The sequence below is a fragment of the Neodiprion lecontei genome, chromosome 6, assembly GCF_021901455.1.
Source record: "Neodiprion lecontei isolate iyNeoLeco1 chromosome 6, iyNeoLeco1.1, whole genome shotgun sequence".
NCBI lineage: Eukaryota > Metazoa > Arthropoda > Insecta > Hymenoptera > Diprionidae > Neodiprion > Neodiprion lecontei.
This window is the reverse complement of record NC_060265.1, coordinates 12,869,717-12,893,857: the sequence shown is the minus strand read 5'-3', so window position 1 is coordinate 12,893,857 and position 24,141 is coordinate 12,869,717. Positions and strand designations below refer to the sequence as shown.

The following is a 24,141-nucleotide window of genomic DNA, read 5'->3' as shown; positions in this document are numbered from 1 at the left end:
CTCCTGTAAATCGTCAAAATGTCAAAATACAATGTCTGACATATTTGTCTGACAAATCCAAAGAACTGGATAATAGTATAGATATGAGAGTTCTACTTACAGATTCCTGTTACTGACACTTACCGACATTCTCCCCAGACTCAAACCCTTTACCGCGATGACGTCACAGTCTGCAGTACCGACATGAGGTCAAAACCGTGCAACCTTACGGACAGTTGAATCGGTCGACGGTAAAAATCGCACTGCTTTACCAACAATTCTTATCGATCAAAAGCCAAAATCGTGCTGTTATACCGACAATCTTACCGACCGGAGGTCAAAGTCTTTATATAGTGCTCGTCTGCAAACAATAGAGGGTGCAGTGGGGGCGAGAACTTTTTTACCGTCCCGCATTCTTTTCCCACGAAAGGACTGCTGATGTGTAACATTAACCACTCCAAATTTCTTTCCCACGGTAGGACTGCTGATGTGTGAGATCAACCACTCCCACGTTCTTTTCCCACGTTATCAACCACGCAACATTCCAAAATTAATGGTTATGAGAATTGTATTTCACTTACTCGGATGCCGGTTTGATATCAACCACGTGACATATTTTTTAGCTTGTAACTGTCATGTGAACTCATCGATAAATTTTGAACGGGTTCAGTCAAGACCAGAGTGCAAGATCGACCGATAGCCGCGGTACATTCAGAGCCATGGATCATCGGCGTTGGGTTACTATCGCTCTGGAAATGCTAAAAGGTGCGCGCGCATACACAAACATACGTATTTGATATCAACCACGTGACGTTCCTTACCCGCCACCAAATTTCAAATTACGAAAAACGAAATTTGGTGATGAAATCGTTCTCGACTTGGAGGACTCTTTCGCGATTTTTCTACCAAACCGACTGACCAAGGCCCTCCTAGAAGATGAAGATTTGTTCCAGAAGGTGACGACAGCCAGTAAGGAGATACGGTTGCATCTACGCTATCTTGGCAGACCGTACGGTCAATTTAAATTCGTATACGTATAATCTGAGTATCACATTCAAATATCCAGTGTCTTGTGGAAGTCTTGCGTTCGATGAACAAAAATAAAAAAAATTGAAATTATGAATATTTTTTCATTTATCGCCTAACCATCTTGTATACCTTCAATCCTACGTACGTTTTGTACCTTATAATTGTATCTAGAATTAAGTCTTAAAATCTAAGAAAATGCTACTCCGAACACCACCGAGTAATGATGGAGGGTTTTCAGCTGCGTTTGCGTCTTGTAACTGTAATGTGAACTCTACGATGAATTTTGGACGGGTTCAGTCAACACCAGAGTGCAAGGTAGACCGATAGCTGCGGTAGTATACATTTAGAGCCAAGGATCTGCGGTGTTGGGTTACTATCGCTCTAGGAATGCAAAACATAACTCGGTTTGAGTACGGCTCGGTCAAGGATGGAAAGCGTGGTTGAATCTTACATAAGCTTTGTATTGAAAAAAATTCTCTCCCAAGAGCTAAGGTGAAGGTAAAGGTGTGAAATTATTTCATGAATATTCTTTAAAAAACAGTTTTATTAAGTACAATTTTTAGGGTACAGTTGACAATTACTTCACAACGATAGTACAATAATTCTATTTAACAGTATCATAACCAGGATATTGTATTGGCCAGGAATGTGGGACCGTTCTTGTAGACGCTTCTGCACAGTGACACAAATCGTACACCCTCGCCATCCGAACAGTATGATGATTTTGTAGCCAATTTTGAAGTATCAAAACGGTCTGTGCTGCACAAATTGCGTTGGGTATTGTATGAACGTTGCATCTTAGAGACACAGCTGAAGTTTTTTGCAAGGTTTGAAGCGACGGACAGTCAAAGTCCAGCATATCGATGATTCAAATTTTCGGGACAATTTTAAGCAACCAATCTCGTTTTTTTTCTCCTTTTACGTACACGGTTTCAGCTTCGCACAGCCTGTCTTGAATGGTCCACTCAACTTCCTCAAACGGTATGGTTCCACAGCTCCAAGGTAAACCGTGGAAATCGCGTTCTAACCAAGAATTTTGGCTCTTGTATTTGACGTCCGGACAATCCCATTCGTAAGGTGGCTTGAAGAAAAACATTGATGGAGATGCTTCCGAGTAGATTGAAATTGTAGCCAATTCTTTCAATGTGAAGGTATTGTTGAAACGTCTACGACAGCCTTGTATGTCAACGACAAGCTCCATCTTTGAACTGTGTGAGATGGTGGGAACGGGTCATCTTTTATACCAACTTTTTGACCCCACCACTGAGCGGGTTGTATTCGACAATACGATCGTGAATAATCTAGCAGTACGCCGATGTTTGAGCGAGAAAGTTGGCTTTAGCTTCAAATTCAAGACGGATGTCGACAGGTCCGTACTTCAAAAATTCGTTTTGTTTCGAACAGTCGATAACGAATAAGGGGACGTCTCGAAGGAATTCACTCTTTGTCAGCAACGGCTCGGGGTTCTTGTCGTAGTGAGTAGCTTGGAAGTTTGCGTACATCTCGTACAGGAGCGCGTACAGATTACGACTCATGTTCAGGTTCAGGTTACCGTACGGATAAGATTGAGAGTTTGAAAATAGCTTGACGTCCGTGATATTGCAATGATCGAAATGACTTGCGTTCTTGCCGGTCTCGTTTTTTCTACTTCTTTGGAAACCCAAAATGACGTACTGAGGTTTTTCAAGCTGAATGGAAGTTTTCACAGTCCAAACATGTTTCGATGTTGTGGGAAGTAAGGAATATTCGTATAATTCCCAACTGCGGAAGCCCATCGAAATAGGCAGATCTCTCTGAATGAAATTCAGTAGGTCAACTTTTTTCTGATCCGCGAGTTTCAAATACGGTATTAGCCTTTTCACTGCATTGATCGTGATTTTGAATTCCTCAACTTGAGTCTGCATGACAGCGTTGACGTCAGTTTTTGATCTCTTCAAAATGAACTCATATTTAGCGTTGACAACGATCTTGCGGTAGTCTTCAGCAAAACCCAATATCCTGCTGAGCAGTATCAGTACGTCGAAAGTACCCTCGGCATCGGTTAATTTTTTCTTCTCTTCTACATCAAGTCATCCACCGTTCTCCATCAGCCAAGTCTGACCAGGGTGCAGGGAAGCGTAACCCTTTATGATTTTTGTCAAGTCAACGTTCTTGCTTCTATCAATCTCAACTGCAATAATTGCATAGCGAATTTCTTCGAACAGATGACAGATCGCGTTGTTTACGAGCTGTGTAGTCACAGCAGCTGAACCATCAGGTTTGAGGAGTCGTCCATGGATATGTACCGAACTTTTGCTGGGTAATATGCATAAATGCTGATGCTGAATGATGATTCGAATTTCATCGCTGTTGTTGAAAGTTGACGGAGAGTAAGGTTTGTGAGCGTGAATCTCGTAATGCGCAACGGATTCATCAAAGACGACTGGTGTTTGAATGTTTAAGATTTCTTCCTCCATGGTACGTAGCAGATGATGAAACAGCAAAATCGGATTTTTAGTTGTCGGAAATTCCTCTTCCAAAAGTGATCAGTTTCAGATCCAGAGCTATCAGGAACTCCACGTTTCGAGGTGTTAACCGTTCGAGAATCGATCGATTACTGACTTGATCGGGGCATGCCGACTGACTGATATACCTACTCTTTGACAGTCTGTCATTTACAATTCCCATCGTTTATTGCGATTTAATATGTAGTCTCACAGTAATAAATTCTCCACGAAAGTTAACCAGGTCTCCGTTCTGATCCACTAACCGGAGCTAAACGTGATCTATGGTTCTGACGGTGATCGTAAGGTAAATGACGTGCGACGGTACTTCCACGATCTTAGATGCTGGTGGGGCGGTCGAGAAAAACTCGTGAATAGTGTGTACTTTGTGTCCATTGACGTGGGCGCCCGTTGTAATGCTACACTCGACTCGCAACGCGTTGACCTAGAGTAAAGTAACAGGCACGTCTGATTCGTGAGTTTCATCAACCTCCAATACACGTGGTGTGAATCCCAAAAGTTATGCAATGGAATCGTCCGGCTCAAAGTTAATCGTGTGGTTGTATGTGATTTTGCTGCTTAATGTATTATTGTTGGGTTTGATGGCGAGCCTGATATCTGTATTTCTTAGCACGTTTTGAAGATACTTCTCCATGTCCTGGATCTCGTAGCTGCCGGAAGGTATGGTGATCACTTTATCAACGCCGTAAATTTTATTGTGACCAACATCAACGTTGGGAATCGAATTGAAGGTTAACAATCCTACCAAGCCAAGAGCATAACTTTTATCACGAGTAAGTTCGATCGGTGGCAAATATTGTGTTTCGAGAATCGAAGTGGTTCCCTAAATTGCTAACGTTAACGAATCATCCATGACTGCGAGTGGTAAACTGACTCTGATGAATCATGCACCATGTTTATATAGCTCACCACTTGGAAATTTCAGACACAAGTGTCCGCATTCAAATGTATCATAATCATGGTACCTCTCATGATTGTATTTAACATTACCAACGCCGAGGTATTTTATGAGGTCTGAGGGTGGTTGAAGGTTGCCGAAACTGTCAAAGTAATCGATATTGTTGTCGCGTTTCTTATATGCAATCCAGTGTGTTCCCAGACCGTCTTTGTCGTCAAGGTTGATCAAAGCTGACTCGTTTTTTCATGGACTGTTTTCGGGCATTTCGTTTCGCATAAAAACACCGCTGAAATGCGGAACCTTAGAGATTTTTGCATATTTCAACAAGTCTCAATCAGTCAAAGCTCGACGTGGTAGCATCGCGTCTAGTTTTCTCAAAGATGGAGACCAAGACCTGTTTTGTACGGTTTCATATGAAGCCCTTTGCCCAACGCAATAGCTTCCATAGTTTTGTTGTGTCGTTTGCTCTCTCCCAGTTCTCGTCTAGCAGCACTTGCATCGTTCCAAGCTTTGGCTATCCCTACCACACCACTGGCTAACGCGCCTATAGCACTAAGTCCAGCGAAAATGGAAATCAGAAACGGTAGAAAACCACCGACTTTTGAAGGTACTGGTAGGACGCGAGGTGTTCGCACTTTGCATTTACCACCTGATTTTTTAACAGCGTTCTCAGCTCCCTTCAGCGCAGATTTGATAGCTACTTTTGCATCATTGCTTCGAATCATAGAACGTTTTGCAGCTTTCACAATTTTTCTCAGGGTCGCATTTTTTGATTTTCGAATTCTCATTCTGAGTTTTGATTTTACTCTCATTATATAAGCTATCGCCCAAGCGGCTGCTTTTTCACCCAAATTTACGTCCTTTGCGAGAACCCGTTTCCAAGCTTTCTCAGCCAACGCCTTATCAGCCTCTTGTCCAACTTCAAGATTTTCACGATTCTGCGAGTGAGCAATCTCGTCGTCCTTGCAAACTGCGTCGAGAAGATTGTTTCCCGGATTTTCCCGCGCGAGTCTCTTTGTTAACTTTGTACCAGCCACACAGTACTGATAACCAGGTACATGCAATTCGACTGGATGGCTGATGATGATGTTATTCACCAGACCCTTGTCAGGATGTTGCCGCCTGCAGCTTCGTTCACCTCTGTACGCGATCATGTTCGTGCGTTGACTGAAAAAAAGTGCTTCAAAACGGGATATTTATAGCAAATCTGATCAGTCATGTCCAAAATTCGGTTTGAGAAACAACCTACTGAGCTTCCCGTGATGAATTTTGACAAACTTTCGGAGCAAAATGTCAAAAGGCACAAACGGCACGGTCAATTACTCCCGAATAGTGTACGTGCAATATTCTATGGACGGTGGAATTGTGGTAAAACTAATGCGTTGCTCACACTAATAACTAATTTCAACGGACTCAGATTTGAAAATATCTACATCTACTTGAAATCTCCCAACCGACCTACATACCAATTGTTGAAGCAATTGTTGGACCATGTTGGGAATACGGAGTATGTTGCGTTTACCGAGCGTGAGCAAGTGATTACACCGAAAGAAGCACGGCCAAACTCAATAATCATGTTTGACGATGTAGCGTGCGAGAAGCAGGACAATATCAGAGCCTACTTTTGCATGGGTAGATATCACGACGTTGCCTGTTTCTATCTCTGTCAGACGTACGCGCGTATTCCCAAACATTTCGTGCGCGACAACGTCAACTTACTCGTGTTATTCAAACAAGACGATATGAACCTGAGACACGTATACAACGACCATGTAAGCACTGATATGACTTACACAGAGTTTGAGAGTGTGTGCTCTGCATGGTGAAACGGGGAGAAGTACGGGCTTCTGGTAATCGACAAAGACAGTGAGCTCAACGAAGGACGATACAGGAGGGAATTCGATTCTTTTGTTAGCCTGGAAAAGAAATGAAATCCAACGTTTTCAAGCGAGAGACGCAGTAGCGTTGCGGACTCAGTTGCGTTGACATGCAGAGCTCTGAAATTTTCGAGCAGAAAGATGTCGTACATCAGATCACTCAAGCAAGTGCTGCGATCCGTCGGAAACACAGATTGCTCAATTCGGGCAAGGAATCTTCGACTCAAGAATTGAGTGAGGTTTTCAAACCGGTAGTGACTCCGCTGCAAGAACTTGTGAATGTTACAAAAGATACTAAACCTGTAAAACAAGAGATGGAAGAAATTAAAGAAGAAATAAAGCAGGTGAGAAATGAAACGAAAAATGAAACGGTCTCGAAAACGGACGATTCCTTTGCTTCTGCAGTAGATAAAACAATCGTAGAAACACCGGTCGAGAAAATAAAGGATGATTAGTTTGCACTGATGAAAGATGCGACGACGAAAGGTAAATTGGACAACGTGTACGGTGTACGCAACCTCTCGAACGGGCTAATGATTGGTGATTCGTTGATATCTTTTGAGACCGACTACGTTCGTATTGGCGATAAGCTTTACCCGAGAACGAAGGGTTTGCTGGAACTTTTGTTCAAGAAGAAGCCTAACGGTTGTTCTGTGAGCACTGGAGATCGGGAAAATTTTGAAAGCAATCCTCGCAACTAACGCGCATAAAAAGTATTACTCATCCGATGAGGCTGTTCGAAACGATAACAGTTACAAATTCAAAAATGGCATTGCCGAATCAATGGATTATTCCTCATCACCTCGGCGCAATGGTGAAGGTCTACTTCCGCAAGCTATGATCACTCGACAAGGTGTTAAAACGGAATAGGTTTTTAAGGACGATCCAAACGAGTTAGTGGAGCGTCTTCGTTTACTCCTGGCATCTCAGGCAGCGGAAAATCCGAGTCACAATAACGAAATAATCTCTATTATCGAAGAGCTACGCGAAGCAGGAATCATTTGTTAAGCAGCTTCCATCGTTTTTGCATTCATTACCGAGATGAGCGTCGATGTGTTTGGACGGCATCTGGATAAAAACACGTCCGCGAGCACTCGCGGTCCTCCGGGTGTCGGATTTCAAATAACAGCGGACGGGCATTACGACATACGGAACAAGAGACTGTGCAATGTCGCAGATCCCGCAGAGCCGAACAATGCTGTAACTTCAAAAATCTTGAGACGAAAATTCAACGTGCTGCAAAAACAAATCGCCAACCTGAATCAAATGATCGAAGCTCTAGAGCTCACCACGGAGAAAGCCTTATATACCTTTTACACAGACTTTAAAACAGGCAGAGACCTGACGATTCGAAACGCTGATAACATTTCTCAATTGGACACCCGACTAAGAGCGTTGGAATATGAACAAGGAGAAGCAAGCACTGGTGACGGAACTGCATAAGCCTGCACGCCGGAATGACCCGCGTCGACGTGTAGACGTGCGCCGCATCGACGAGACCTGGCAGGCGGATCTTGTTGATATGACGTCATACGCTGGACAAAACAAAGGCTACAAGTACATGCTCTCAGTCATTGATGTTTTGTCAAAGTATGCGTGGGCTGACCGATAAAGAGCAAGTCTGGAGATGATGTTACACAGGCAATAAAATCTGTGCTTGTTTAAGGACGGGTGCCGAAAAATTTACACGTCGACAGAGGAACGGAATCTTACGACTCGAAATTTGAATCGCCTATGACACGTTACGGAATCAAACTTTACTTCATGTACAGTAATTTAAAGGCTTCGATCTGTGAACGTTTCAATCGCACGCTGAAAGGTATAACGTGGAAACGGTTCAGCATGCAAGGAAGCTACAAGTGGCTCGATATCTTATCTGATTTGGTTTCGGCTTCCAACAACGCCAAACACCGAACCATACGAATGAAACCGTCGGATGTCACCGTCGCAAACGAGAGGCTGTTATTACGTCAGGCGTACGGAGAGCTTTAAGCGATACCTACCATATCGGCAAAATTCAAATCCGGCGACAAAGTTCAAATCAGCAAATTCAAAAATGTTTTCAAGAAAGGTTACACTTCCAATTGGACGACTGGAATATTCACGATAAGTCGAGTGAAAAATACTCATCCTGTGACGTACAAGCTCAAAGACTACCGAGATCAACCCATCGCTGGTGGTTCCTACGAACAAGAGCTCCTCAAGGGTAAACATTCGGATATCTATCTGGTGGAGAAGGTGCTCAAGAAGCGTGGAAGAAAAATATACGTTAAATAGTTAGGTTTTGACATTACACACAACAGTTGGATAAACGAATCGGACATGTAACATTTGAATGGATGAATTTTTTTGTAAAAAACGTATGTGCCTCTTTATTCTATACCCGACACATAACAAGTATGCATCTTTATTTTTTAGACAAGCAACAGACATATGCATCGTTGTACAATTTTTCATATTTCGGAGCGTTCTTATTTACTATACTACATAATAATATTTCGTACATCATGGTACAGTTATAAATTACAAAGCTAAGGTGCAGGCTTGTAGCCCCACGGAAGCGTGTTTGATGTGTTTTAAAACACGATTCGCTTGTCGTCATTCCAGCTCAGTACCACTTTCTGCTGTTCTACGGCGTATACCTCGTGCTTTTGACTTGATATCAGATGCTGATTTGTAGACAAATTTTTACAGTTCAAAACACATTCTAAATAATCGTTGAAAGTTATTTTTTTTAACGCTGATCCTTTGACACCTTTGGCACGTTTATTGTCTGTCTCGTCTCCCAAGATTCGGAATGCGTACAATTCAGCTCCTAATCCTACAAATTTCAGCATTATTTTTCAGTTATTCTCATCTTTCCTCAAGCTGAGAACTTTTTTGTTCGCTAGAGGCATTGCATAAACGTTGTCAAGTGGATAATCAGACGTATCGAATTTACGCAAGTCCTCCTTTATAGCTTTGTATATGTCGGGGACGGTAAAATTGTAAATCAAACTGTCGGTATCCGTATACAATAATTTTCCTCGGTTGCCAAATTTCTGCTTAATATGATTATAATGAAAATCGTAGGTATATGTTTCAGCCAGATCCATGATGGAGAAACCTGCATAAAATGGTTTATTCAACTTGACTTCCGTCTTACTCATTTCGACAATTATTATATCCTTGTCGAAAACGGTGCAGCTGTGAAAATTGGGTTTGGCTATAGTAGCTCTGGCACCGTATCTTTCATCCCATTCCGTGATCAGCCTGACATCTCTATACTTCCTAACATTTTTCATTGTTCTGCCAAAAACTGCGTTGTTCATCAGTTTGTACAAATTTTCCTCGAATTCGTTGTGAGAATTTTTGCGCAAATCGGTATTCAAATCTATGTATTTTCTGAGCCACGGGGTTCGTCTGAATTTGAGAACTCTGTGAATTTTGAGTAATTTCAAGCCTAATTGTGTGCATTGTTTCAAAACGCTATAGGGAACAGCGTGGTTTTTCTTCGAAAGTAGCGTGGGCGTCAATTTCGGTTGCTTACTATTCGAGATCGGAGATATATAGTGCTCTGGACACAGTGGTAAATCCTTATGAATTTCATGCAGTTCCTCAGGATATTCCTAATCCACCTCGAGTATGTAACCAAACTCGGCATCGTTCGAAATGGTAAAAACGTCGCATTGTCCGAAGTCTGATACCCATCCGAAGAAACTGTATGGCAGAGCAAAGCTCATAGCAGCACCGTACAAATTATTAACGTCAAAGTACATGAGATAAGATTCTTCGACCCCAGGATCGAATTCCTCCCCCATGTACCTGTTGTTAACCTTTGCGTATCTGCTCGAGCACTGTGACACACCACCACGAATACGTTTTTCGATAAACATAACTATATCTATGTTAGTGAGAAGCTCGAGCTCGATGTCGGTACACTTTAACATCGCATCAAACGACAGACAGGGCGCGGTGTAATAATGTAACGGGTCCAGGTTGTACGTTGTCCAACAGCTCCGTCGAAAGTTTTGGAAAACGTCGGCTATTAAAAACACGTCCGTCTGTAAATACAAGTCCGAATACTCTCCCAAAGTTTAAACGTTAAAAGTTTGCCAAACTTTACATGCATGTGCATAGTCGTCGTCTGATATATCCCGATCATTCAATTTTGAGTAAAATTGTTGTTTGGATGGTAGCCGTTTGTCCTAGAGCTTCTCCGAACTATCCATGTATTCGTATGGAAACACTCCTTTTCTGGTCAATAACTGAAATTTATCTGAACTACGATTAAATTTTCGTGTGATTGATTTCTGATCATCACCGAGATACGTTGCTAATTTCTCAAGACTACTGGGCATGAAACGGTACGAATATACGAATCTAAACTTTATATCTGTCCCCTCGACATATTTTGTAAAAGAAATGTACTTTTCCTTGTTTACGGATAAAAGCTCAATTGTGCCCTCGAACGATGTAGCCAGTGCTTTGATCAGAAAATGTGAATCGTAACCCGGCAGATTGCGGAATATCACTGGGATAGTGTGCGAATTTTGGTAATTTAAAATGCAACCTCGATGAGCAGCACCACGGTACTTTTCCGTGAAATGGCAGTGATTACGATGTTTCACGTCTGGGAGTGTAAACGGTTTTTCACAAATGTGACACACTGTTGTTACACGAAATTCGTTGATTTGATTGAAATTGAGCGGTCCCATCGGTACAACAGTTTCGAAATAAATTTCTAACGAATGTGCCAATTCCGCTAACTTATTCACAAACCATTAAATGCAAGTCTCCACGATTAATCTCAAATTTTGAAATTGAATCGTCAAACGCACAGTGTAGATAATGAGCTATACTATACGGAAGATGATTCTGATAAATTGTTCTTGTACTCATCTTTTTGAGCGTAGGTTCCAGTAAACATTCGAGATCCGCGTAAATGCAGAATGGAACGGTTTCTTTGTGCTTAAAATTTTTAAATTTCAGTATCTTTTTCTCCTCTATAGGTGGAATAAATTTGGTTTTGTTTAAATTCATGCAATCTACATTGTGCTTTGTCAAACACTTCTCAGAATGAAAGTGACTCAAACATCTATCGCACAACCAAGTACGACCATTACGTTTAGAAATTTGAGAACTCATTAATTGAGACAAATTTCGAATACAAGTAAAATGAAAGATTCTATTTTTTTCATAATTTTCTATATCAACATCATCATCGTCATCGTCAGTGATTTCAGTTTAAATCGCTGAAAGATGAATTCAAGGTTCATCAGACTTATTCTGACTCAGGTGAATCGGTACTATTTCACTTTTTTTCCGATCACCTTGGTCCATACCATAAACGTTAATTAAATGGCCGTTAAGCTCCTCAAATTTTGAAGTGGTGTTTTTGTCTAGAGACATAGGAAACCTCATACCATTATACCGTAGCACTGAGCTGAAATGCGGGTACGAGCTGGTCGCATTGGGATTGTTGTTGTCGGCTGGGAACAGAGCTGCGGTGACCGACCAAAGAAAGCAGTAAGAGTCGTTGTTTCTGATGACTACCACAGCCTTCTTATCACTGATATGCTTAGGTAACGGGGTATATGTGAACACACCGCCTCGTAGTAGCACGTACTTGTTGATATTCACAGTCAAATTGATTATTCCAGTCAGCGACCAGCCTGAATCCTTTTCCTGGAAATCTTCCACCTTTTTCAACAAACGCTCCATCGCTTTTTCGATGAACCATTCGTTGATATCCGTTGTCTGGAGAATGATTTCATTTCTCGTATTAAAAAATTTGATCTCTTCCACTGTGCGATCATCTTTTCTAACTTCAAATTTACAAGCCAGGATAACGTTGGCTTTCAAGCTCATGTCTTTCTTCAGAGCGTTTTTTAGTCTCGTCGCAGCTAGTACCTTTGCGTATTCTAGGAATCTCTCCACATCTTTATGCTTCAAATTGACGATGGATCCAGTTCGAATTCTTCCCTCGAAAGCTGATTCTAAATCTTCCCCGTGAACTCGATCGCTTCTTCTTACTTTCCGCGTACCTCCACCCGTTTTCTGAAGACGTTTGAGATTTTCCGCGAGCGCTTTCAAGAGTCCGATCGTTGTGATAATTCTCATCTTTTCTCCAATCGATGAAGCCTTTCGCAAAATTTTGTTCAGAAGCCGAATATTTTGACTTTCGAATTTCATCCATTTCTGAATCTCTGCTGTTGATGATGATTTGTCCAAGACTTTGTACGCCGATTCCATAATATCGATCAATCTCAGACCCTTCTTGGATTCCATCTTGAGCTTTTTCCTCACGTACACTTGACAAGTTGAGACCTAATGATCATTTGCAGTGATGAGCGTCCTTTTCATAGGGCAGCTGTACGTATGTTTGTGTATGCGCGCGCACCCTTTAACATTTCCCGAGCGATAGTAACCCAACGCCGATGATCCATGGCTCTGAATGTACCGCGGCCATCGGTCGATCTTGCACTCTGGTCTTGACTGAACCCGTTCAAAATTCATCGTTGAGTTTACATAACAGTTACAAGCCAAAAAATATGTCACGTGGTTGATATCAAACCGGCATCCGAGTAAGTGAAATACAATTTTCAGAACCATCAATTTGGAATGTCGCGTGGTTGATAACGTGGGAAAGGAATGTGAGGTGGTTGATGGTACACGTCAGCGATATCCGAGTGGATAAAAAAACCATTCTCGGAACTATTAATTTTGGAATGTCACGTGGTTGATAACGTGGCAAAAAAATGTAGGGGTGGTTGATGTTACACATCAGCAGTCCTACCGTGGGAAAGGAATTTGGAGTGGTTAATGTTACACATCAGCAGTCCTTTCGTGGGAAAAGAATGCGGGACGGTAAAAAAGTTCTCGCCCCCGCTGCACCCTCTATCGTTGGCAGACGAGCACTACATAAAGACTTTGACCTCCGGTCGGTAAGATTGTCGGTATAACAGCATGATTTTGACTTTTGACCGATAAGAATTGTTGGTAAAGCAGTGCGATTTTCACCGTCGACCGATTCAACTGTCCGTAAGGTTGCACGGTTTTGACCTCAAGTCGGTACAGCAGACTGTGACGTCATCGCGGTAAAGGGTTTGAGCCTGGGGAGAATGCCGGTAAGTGTCGGTAACAGGAATCTGTAAGTAGAACTCTCATAGATATACTACTCTGGATAGTTCAGAGCGGTACCCAATTACAAAACAAATATTCCTAAAATATAACAGTCTGCTTCCGAGTTCCGCCCCAGTAGAGCGTGCATCTAGCGCTGGAGGACAAAGCCTGATGCCGCGAAGAAACAAGTTGACCGACGACAATTTCGAATGTCTGCTGTTCTTGAAATATAATAACCTAGTAGTGTAAAATATGTAACGTTCAAAATTTTACAAATTTAATAAACGACGAGCTCAATATGAAGTAATGTGTTCGTCTGGTCTATAATTTTGTCCATATTTTTCAGATTGCTTTCATAGTTCCCATAAAAAAAGTACCTAAGTACCTGGATACAGGTACATCTTGAAAACCTGTACCTGTACCTAGGTACTAAAAATCAAGTACTTTTTACAACACTGGTTGTACATCATCATACATTTTACAGATCTTTCGACTCTTTCTTCCGAAGATCCTATATTCTGGTGACGAAAATTTTTGAATAAAGTCGAATTCCGTTTACTGGTAGAGTATTATAAAACATCAATATTGTGCCTTCAAAACTCACCAAACTCCGAAGGACGTCGTCAGGCACATTTCTGGTTGAGTTGCATAGGGCCCTTGCTGCGCTGTGAGAAAATATCACTGGAGCTCTGGTCGTTTGTAATGCAGCTTTCATGGTTTTCGTCGAGACATGAGACAAATCAACCAGCATCCCTAGTCTGTTCAGTTCTTTCACAACAGCCTGTAATACGTCATAACCAAGTTTTATGCAGTGCTGATAGATATAGGGTTATTTGCATAAATTGAATCAATATAAATTTATTGAATGTAATTTCAATTGATTTCATTTCTTAAAATTTGAATTTTTGAATGAATAGCTATTTTGTCAAGTTATTTGTTATTCAAATGATTGATTTGCAACGTTACAACCGTGGACGCGGCTGACCATATTAGGCTACCGATTTACATGTGGTAAGGGTAAGCTGAAAAATTGTGTGGGATCTCCTTATAATAAAAAAATATTTGTTTATTTTTAATAAACTTTTATCATGCCGTATGATACATTGATCGAACTGTATTGCTCAAAATAACAGCGCTGGTCGTACGCGCGCTCAACCTTCTTCTCTCACACATAGAACAAATACATAAAACTTATTGTAACATTCGCCGTGTTTCTATACTTTCTAATTCTTCCTTCTTATTTATTCATTTGGCTCTTTCATCCCTAATTCTTGGCACAAAAATTTGAAACGTTACTTTGATACTGCTTTAGTGAATATATCTGCCTGTTGGTGTTCGGTTGGCACATATTCCAAAACAATTTCACCAACTTCAAAGTTTTCTGTGATGTAACGGTATCAGTTATCGATATGCTCGGTTCTTTTGCGAAATGCAGGGTTCCGACTTAGTCCAATAGTACTCTGATTAACGAAAAATTGTGTCGTAAGTTGATTACATCGGTACCCGAGCTCATTTCATAATTTTCTCGACCAAGTCGCTTCCTTGGTAGCAGCTGCTGCTGCTACAGATTCAGTCTCAGTTGTGCTCAGCGTTATTACATATTTTCTGACGCTGCACATTCTTAGTGATCGGACTACATACAAATCTAAACAGATAGCCTGTAGTAGACCATCTTGTATTAATATAGCTCGCGTAGCCCGCATCTGAATATCCTGTAAGATTGGAAACTCTTTCATCATCTGTATACTTGATTTCAAAACTAGCATTTTCTTTTTATTCTTATGAAGTATTTTAAAGGCTTGCCAATGGATGTGGTTATCACGACTGACACATTTGCTTACATTATTTACAGCGAATAGAAAGTTTTCGTCTCTTGAGCACCCGATGTAAGAATGTATGTAGATGAATACTTACATGTTGGAATCTTACGCTTCCGATAGAAAGCAATGCAAGACGGACAAAGCCGTCTAATAAATGATATGCGGATGTGCACATCATTAATTATGAGAAGTTCATTGTTGGGAGATGTAAATTAGAGAAACTGTTGATTTCGAAAAATTGACGATGAAGCTAGGAATCGAACCTGGCGTCTAGAGATGCTTGACTGGAGCCTTACTTCACTAGACCACCTAGCCGACCTGACTCTGTTATCGTTAATTTTTCTCTTCACCAGTGAATTCTTTGTTTTCTTATGCTTAATATGTGTGAATAGAAAGTTTTCGTCTCTTGAGCACCCGATGTAAGAATGTATGTGGATGAAATTATTTACAGCATAGGATAAACGTTATCATTGCAATTTTAAATCAGGACAGGAAACAGTCGCGAAAAGTGATAATGAATCGTCTGCTTCGCTATGAGATGTTGCTCTGAGCTGTTTCACTGTCTTTGACAGGACTCACAAGGAAATCGACTGAGGTATTCCTCTCGAATTCGACCATTTGAGGATATGTTATTCTTCGTCGAAATCTGAGCGACACGTATTTTTTTAATTTTTTTTTATAGGCGATAAAACGGTTTAGAGGGGTGAAATCAACCCCGAAAGTTGGGCATCCTGAGTGGTTGTTTTATAGTTTCGCATACTTCCAGTTAAGATATTTGAATGAAACCAATTAAAGAATATTTCTTACAGCGAATAATGAAAAATGCATTTCGTTCAGTTACGACGGGGTTGAATAGTCAAAAATTATAGGAGTTGAAAGTTCTAAAATTTTTACAACTAAAAAACTCATGTTCGGACTTTAATGACATTAATTGCATTTGAAACAGCAGAAAAAAGTATGGGATACGTGTTTTTGCGTTTTTCGAAATGACGTCACTTGGGGGAAAAACTACCCTTATACGTACACGTGCCATTCCGATTAGAATCGCACTATTTTGCTTTAATCCGTCTTATTTAACATTAGAAAGTCCTTTCTAAGCAACAATTTGGGAGCTTCTTCGTCTCAATACATTTCGTCAGCATATATAACAAAAACCACTCCGACAAAGTGCCAAACGGTTTCTGGCATAGTTTTTTTTACGATCGTGAAATGTTCTGGAGCCCGGTACTTTCGTAATTTGTGAGGTTACTGGAATCGGTTGCGATCTTACAATCTTGGAATCAAAATGGCTAATGTTGTAAACATTTAGGCCTTTGGTTATTATTTTTTTCCAAAACATTGAAAGAAGTCAGAAAGTTAACATGCAATGGCTTGTATACCATTGAAGAAATGAAAGTTATCTTGTGACGCAAAAGCACTAAAACAATTACATTTTGTTTCGGCGAAGTTCCAAATTCATCTCCCTGTTGCGATGTATCATGCGAAACATATGATGAAAATGAATCAGTTTTTCTGGTTAACTAGCGCTTACAAACGCGAAGTGGTGTGTTTGCATAAGTTGTTTGTGGTTTATATGTAATTGAGAATTTGAAAGTGCAAGGGTTCGTTTCCATAACAAAGATGAAGATCGATCCTTTCAACGTTATACAGTTACTTATGACAAATTTCAAGCGATAAATATTGCTCAAATGCGCGTAAACAATGAGGAAATACAGTTGAAAAACCATTTTGAAACTATATTGTTAAATGCAATAGAGAAATATATTGGCATTGAGATGGAGGAAGAAAATTCCCTGTACTTTGCAGAACCGAATGAAAATATACCAAAATGAACCAAAATCGTCACCAGACGCATGCAGAAGCAATGACGAAAACTTATCATACGAACACAAGTCAAGAGCAGTTCATTATTGCAGGTTTGAAAAAATGAACATCGATAGTGTCCGCCAGAAGTTCAAAAAAGAAAATCTGTTCGCCAATTACGTCGCTGGCCTCATTATTTGAATAAGGGCGGAATATACAAGGAAAAAATAGCTAGAATTTGTGTCGACACATGGCGGAACTTCAAATTCGCTGTTCATGCTGGATTACCAGTGCACGATAATGATTTACGAAGGTAGGCACTACAAGCCCAAAAAGAAATAGGCCATGAACACTTTCGGTTTAAAACATCTGAACATTGGGTGAATTCATTCGAAATTGCCCATTGTATCATATCGAGGATAATTAATAAATTGATCACCAAAAAACTATTGAAAATACCGAAAGTTTCAGAGAACAATTTCTACAAGGTGTGAAGCAAAATAAAAAAATATACGGTTTATCGAATGTGTATAATTCAGATGAAAGTGGTTTCGAATTGGGGATGCATTCTGGAAGAACTTTAGCAGTCGAAGGAGAAAATAAGGTGGAATGTCGAGTGCAGTCAGTTGCTTCTACGACGAATAGTTACACAATTAATCCAACTGTATCAGATGTAGGAATACTTCTTTACCCACTTTTTGTTGTTCTAAAAGAACCAAGTGGTATGTTTAGTGCAATTGTGCAACAGACATTGTTTAGACCAGATGATGTGTACATAGAAGTATCGAAGTCCGGTAAACTTACTTCAGGTGTAAACGGGTTATAAATTCCGTGATTATTCGCTTATGGAAATGAAAAAGTAGTGTGTACAGTAGTATCATATTATTTTCTTTTCAGAACATTATCACATTTTTGACATTTATGGTTTTAGGGTATGGAAAAATTTTGTCAGACATTTCTGTGACAATATTTTATTGATGAATTATGATCTAAATTTGCATCTGAGATATAACATTATTGAATTGCAATTTTTGACTCACAATCAATTATCATTTCCACGATATGTCAACCTTTTCAAGTTTTCTTGGTTTAAGAGTGGTTACGCAGAAGTGAAGCCACAAAGATTCGAAAATCCTGTGGACTTCGGTTTCGAAGAAACTTAATCCTCACGTTGTGAAATTTCAGGATGCGATAATATTGCGATTAATCATTGTTCCTTATGCCAGAAGTCCGTATGTTCTCATCATTTTTCCGACGATCACCGTTATTGCAGTACTTATAATGAGTAATGCAATGCACATTCCTTGGAATACGGAAATATGTGACAGTAAATAAGAAATTATTGTTATAATTCATTATATTGTTGGGTTTGTAGTAAGTCGAGATTTGTATTCATCGCTGTACAATAATATGCACTTGACGGTCGACGGGTAGCGAAGAAATCAAACCGGAAAAAGAGAGAGAAAATTAGACTATAGACTTGGAGCTGAACTGACGTGGTCAGTTTGATGAAATAAAATACATCCCCATTTTCCTCATTCATTGTATTCGTTTCATAAATCTAACAATATTATACTTCTATGATTTGGTGACATCTACTATGTGATGATTCCAAAGTTGCAAGATCAGAATCAATAATATCAATTGATGCTCGACTGCGCATAATGACTGCACCTATTGGACCGGCCGCCTGAAATTCAGATCCAAGTTCAAATAGCGGCGAGAGCGGTGGGGACAAGCTATTTTAATTTTTTGACTTCTAATCCTTTTTACGCGCCAGTCAATCAGAAAAACTGATTTATTTTTATCATATGTCTCCCATGATACGTCGCAACACGCGGATAAAATTAGAACTTTGCCGAAACAACATGTAATTGTTTTGGTGCTTCTGCGTCACAAGATAACTTCCATTCCTTCAATGGTATACAAGGCGATCCATGCTAACTTTCCGATTTCTTACAACGTTTTGGAAAAAAATAATAACCAAAGTCCTAAATGTTTATAGCATTAGCCATGTTGATTCCAAAATTATAAGATCGCAATCAATTCCAGTAACCTCACAAATACTGAAATACTGGGCTCCGGAAGATTTCACGATCGTGAAAGAAACTATGTGCCAGAAATCATTCGGCAATTTGTGGAAGTGGTTTTCGTAATGAATCGAATAAAATTTGGAATAAAATTTGGGAGCTCCTACATTGTTGCTTAGGAAGGACTTTCTAATGTTAAATGAGACGAATTGAAGCAAAATAGTGCGATTCTAATGGGAATGGCACCTGTATAAGGGAAGTTCACCGCCTAAGTGTCGTTATTCCGAAAACCGCAGAAACACGTATCCCCTACTTTTTCGACTGTTTCAAATGCAATTAATTTCATTGAAATCCAAACATTATTTTTTTAGTTGTCAAAATTGTTCAAATTTTAACTCCTATAATTTTCGTCTATTCAAGCCCGTCGTAACCGAAAAAAATGCATTTTTCATTATTCGCTGTAAGAGTTATTCTTCAGTTGGTTTCATTTGAATATCTCATCTGAAAGTATGCGAAACTATGGAATAACAACTGAGGATGCTCAACTTTGGGAGCTGATTTCACCCCGTCAAACCGTTTTTCCGCAGTAGTGTATAAAGGACAGTTCGAATCCAGAGATGGCGGCGCTCCCCCCTAGCCCCGCCCCCCTGAATCCGCAGCGTTACCCCCCGCCCTACCCACCCGCAAATCCGCGGCGCTCCCCCCCCCCCCCCCCCCCCCCCGTTGATCATTTTCGCGGTTTGCCGCAAGATGGCTATTTTCATAGGATTTGACACACACACACAAACACCCAAAATAATTTCTGTCGAGACTTGTTTGGCGCGGGAAAACCGCGCATAAATCGGATAGGATAAAAACCTGCCAGATCTATTGAAAAAATTCCTAGAAATGACCCCTGAAGGGAGGTTCAGAATGGCGTTTTGAATGCTTTTAACAATTTATTTGTTTACCATCAATTACATGTAGTTTTCTTATTCTATTCTGAATTATCTTATTCTAAATTTTAACGAATGAAATTATACATATTATTTTCAAATCCATATGAATAAAACATCTCATTATCCCAAAATTGACTCAAACCAATTTTTTTACAGTACTGTCATACAAAATGTAAATGTTATGAATTTTTACTTATGAAAAATATGTAATCAATAATTATGAATTTAGCGTGGTTTATTCCTCGAAATAATCCATTAAATCATTATCGTTTTCCTGTTCGCTAACATTATCATCATCGTCATCATCAGCAACGCTATTTTCGACATCTATAATTATTACGATAGTTTCATTCGCCCATTTTTCTACAATTATTTCCATACATATTTCACCGTAATTTATATAATGTTGGCTGTTTGGCCTCACTCGAGCAGCTCGCGCGTCCTCAACGAGATCCCGAAGCTCCTCCAGCGAGAACTCGCGTGTTGCTTCGAAAAAGCCTATAATTATCTGTTCCTCAGCCTCCTCATCCTCGCCCCAATCAACGATCGACCACTCATCGTCATCATCACTTGAATGAGATGGCATTTTTTTTCTTTCTATAATTGATTTGCGATGAAAAATCTGTGAAAAGAGCAAGCCGAGATAGAAAAGTTGATGCTCATGCACTCATCATTTATATGCATAATACATCTCCAATTCGAAAAGTTTCCACCTATTCAAGATGAGTGATACGGCGGAGGTGTAGAAAATACTAGAATTTTATTTTAATGTAGTGCTACACACCAATCCTAGTTCGAATAATAACCATCATCGTCAGCTCTATCGATATCTCCCAGCATTTGATGAATTTAATCAATCTCATCCGGAAGCGAACCGAATATAATGCGTACGTCTTCGCAACCGTCAAAATCATTATCAAACTCAATGCCCACTTCCCGTTCATTCACCTCCACGCACTCATCATCACCATCACCGCCATTACGGACGCAACAGACCACCACAATACTGGTGGACAAACGAGATAGGCAAGCTGCGAAAAAGTTGCCTGGAAAAACGACAACGGGTTACGAGGGCTGGAGGAGGACCCGACAGGGAAACCCTTCAGGCCGAGTACAAGACGAAACGAAAACGACTGACGTACGCCATCAGAGACAGCCAGACGCGATGCTGGAAGAAGCTCTGCGAGGAGGTGGATCGCGACACCTGGGGTGCCGGTTACAAGATTGTGACCGGTAGGCTGGGGGCCCGGATCCCGCCAGAACTCCAGGATGCTGAAACCGCACGACGGATCGTCGACGGACTGTTCCCGACGCACCCGACGCGTACGGACGCGACGAACGACGACGAGACGGCGGCGCCCCTCGTCTTCACCGCCGAGGAGCTCGTCGGAGCGACCAAAGCAATGAAGAGGGGTAAAGCGTCAGGACCGGACGGGGTACCGGCGGAGGTTCTTCGGCTGATGGCGAGCCTGAGGCCGGAGATACTTCTCGACCTCTACAACACGTGCCTTACGACAGGGACATTCAGCGACCGGTGGAAGGTGGCGAGGTTGGTCCTTATCCCAAAGGGTAAGGGTGACCCCAGCACGCCGTCGGCCTACCGGCCGCTGAGCTTACTGGACACGACAGGGAAACTGTACGAACAGCTTCTGCGACCACGACTTACGGACGCGATACAGGACGGCGGAGGCCTCCCTGACCAGCAGTTCGGCTTCCGGAGGGGTCGATCAACGATTGAAGCGATCCAAGAGGTGGTTGACTCCTTCCGGTCGACAGACGGACATTGCCACGCTGTGCGACCCGTCGCGCTGCTGGTGACACTTGACGTTTAGAACGCCTTCAATTAGGCCAGGTGGGTGGATATCCTAGGGTCGCTGAGAGGCGACTTCGGGGTCCCGCCTTACTTGCTCCGAGTTGTTGAAGACTACCTTCGGAACAGACGACTGACGTACGAAACGATCGAAGGCCGAGTGACGCGACAGATCACCGCGGGGGTCGATCAAGGTTCCATACTAGGACCCGACTTTTGGAACGGGATATACGACAGCCTGCTCAGACTGGAGCTCCCACTCGGCGTTAGCCTGGTCGCTTACGCTGACGACGTGGCGTCAGTGATAGTCGAACGAACTCCAGATCTGGCACAATACGCACTGAACCAGACAATGAGACGAGTCGGACGGTGGATGACTGACCACGGACTGCAACTCGCGACGGAAAAGACAGAACTGGTGCTTCTCACCAGGAGACGGATACCGACAACATTACGCATGACGGTCGGGACGGACGAGATCGAGACCAGAGGGGAAATCAAGTACCTGGGGGTGACCCTGGATACGAAGATGACCTTCTGGCCTCACATACGACGAACGGCTCAGAAGGCGGCTGAAATGATAGCATCCCTAAGCCGCCTGATGGCAAACACGAACGGACCGAGACCAGGGAAACAGAGACTTTTGATGTCGACGGTGAACTCGATCCTCCTCTACGGTGCGGAGATCTGGGCAGACTCCCTGTAGACTGAGAAATACTGTCACGCAATGACGACGGTACAGAGACGAAGCGCGTTGAGGATCGCTTGTTCCTATCGGACGGTCTCAGCCCAGGCCGTTCTGGTGGTGGCAGGCGTGATTCCCATAGACCTTCTCGCGTTCGAGCGCAAAAGGGTCTACGGAAGAGACGCGGACGTGACCCGACGGGACGCGTTAACGACGGAAAGAGACGCGACCATACAGACGTGGCAGCAACGGTGGACGGAAGAAACGACGGGAAACTCGTTTATTGCCATCGTTCATTGCCGTCACTATCCGGTTTTTTTGGAACGATCCACACCGGGGAATTACACGGAGATAAGGAATGTTCAATAAGATTTTGCTTGAGTAGTTTATCAACTTGGGATTCGATTTCGTCTATGTGAATCTTGGGAAAACGGTATTGTTTGGTATGAATAGGCGTATTGTCCGTGGTGGCGATAGTGTGATGAGATAAATTGGTGTGGCCTGATTTATCACCTGAGAGATAAAAGCGATAGTTAATTTCTGTTACAAGGTTGAATATAGATTGTTTTTCGGCGTTATTCAAATAATCAAGATGTAAGCTGCTCTTTAGGACGTCCAATCTTTCTGACCTACTGTCAGTCAAGAGCACTGTTGCGGCACCGGGGCAGGGTGTACTGTCGTCAGGGATAGGAGGATCGGATTGCAGTTGCGCGAGGTCAGCGGACTGAATAGGGCAGGAGGGGGGATTGTTCGTCGGTTGCGATGTACGCTTGGCGGCAGAAATAATGATGGAGTCGCTGAGGAGAGGGCCTGGGTGCGAAACGAGGGTTTTTGCGCGGGCATCGCTGTGGTGGTTACTCGGTACAGTGGGCGTAGCGTTGGGCATGACTGTACTCAGTGGCTCGTCGAAGTCGTCTAGGGTTACCTTTGGGAGTCTTATCTCTACTGCAGATTCGTTACAATAGAACGCGTACGAGTAAGCGATGCCGTTCTGGTTTTTAACTAACGCTTCACCACATAGAACATTGTTGCCTAAATCGACGCGTTTAAGGTAACCTACTTAAGTGTCTGGGTTCGCAACTATCAGTGAGATGGCTTTCACGGTACGGGCCTGTATTGTAATGACGCGCGTTTTTTCGGGCGCGGACGAGGGTTCATCGAATTTATCAAACTGGATTGGCAATGAGGATCCAAGCATTACCGAGTTTGAGTTGAAAGAAATAGTTGCTTTTTCTTTTCGTAAGAAGGGCTGACCTAAGATACCGTCGTGCGGAATCGGAAACGACTCAGGGACCAAGTGACAGGTATGGGATTTATTATTAAAACGGATTTCAGTTTCTGCGATAGTTTGCGTCTTTTTGACTGTTATACCAGTCAGCGTCAAACGTTCGTCGGTTGTTCGTCGTACGAGGGGCCTAACGGAACCTTCTTCGACCAAGTTGACGTCTGCACCGGTGTCAATAATAAATGTAGAGATTTTCATCGGCGCGGGGGTGTCGATCGAAATTAGTGGAGGGTCAGCTGAAGCTGTTTTGAGGATATGACTTGAAGATCGGAACGCTAGTTGTTTGCATTGCTCGAGGGCACGTTCTTCCCGCGGGCGATGTTTCCGTTTGAATGTTTATTTGAGCTTGCATTGCCTTGATTATTACGCGGAAAGGATC

At 41.9% G+C, this 24,141-nt stretch overlaps 1 protein-coding gene across 4 annotated transcripts in view; it reads right to left on the bottom strand.

The window, feature by feature from the left end:
- Positions 1-24,141, bottom strand: part of LOC124294980 (dipeptidase 1-like) — a 1,606,684-nt gene that overhangs the window by 686,378 nt on the left and 896,165 nt on the right. For all 4 annotated transcript variants that reach the window (XM_046742822.1, XM_046742823.1, XM_046742824.1 and 1 more), the window contains exon 9: positions 13,996-14,172. In XM_046742822.1, the coding sequence (XP_046598778.1) occupies positions 13,996-14,172 (177 nt within the window). The remainder of the gene's footprint in view (positions 1-13,995; positions 14,173-24,141) is intronic.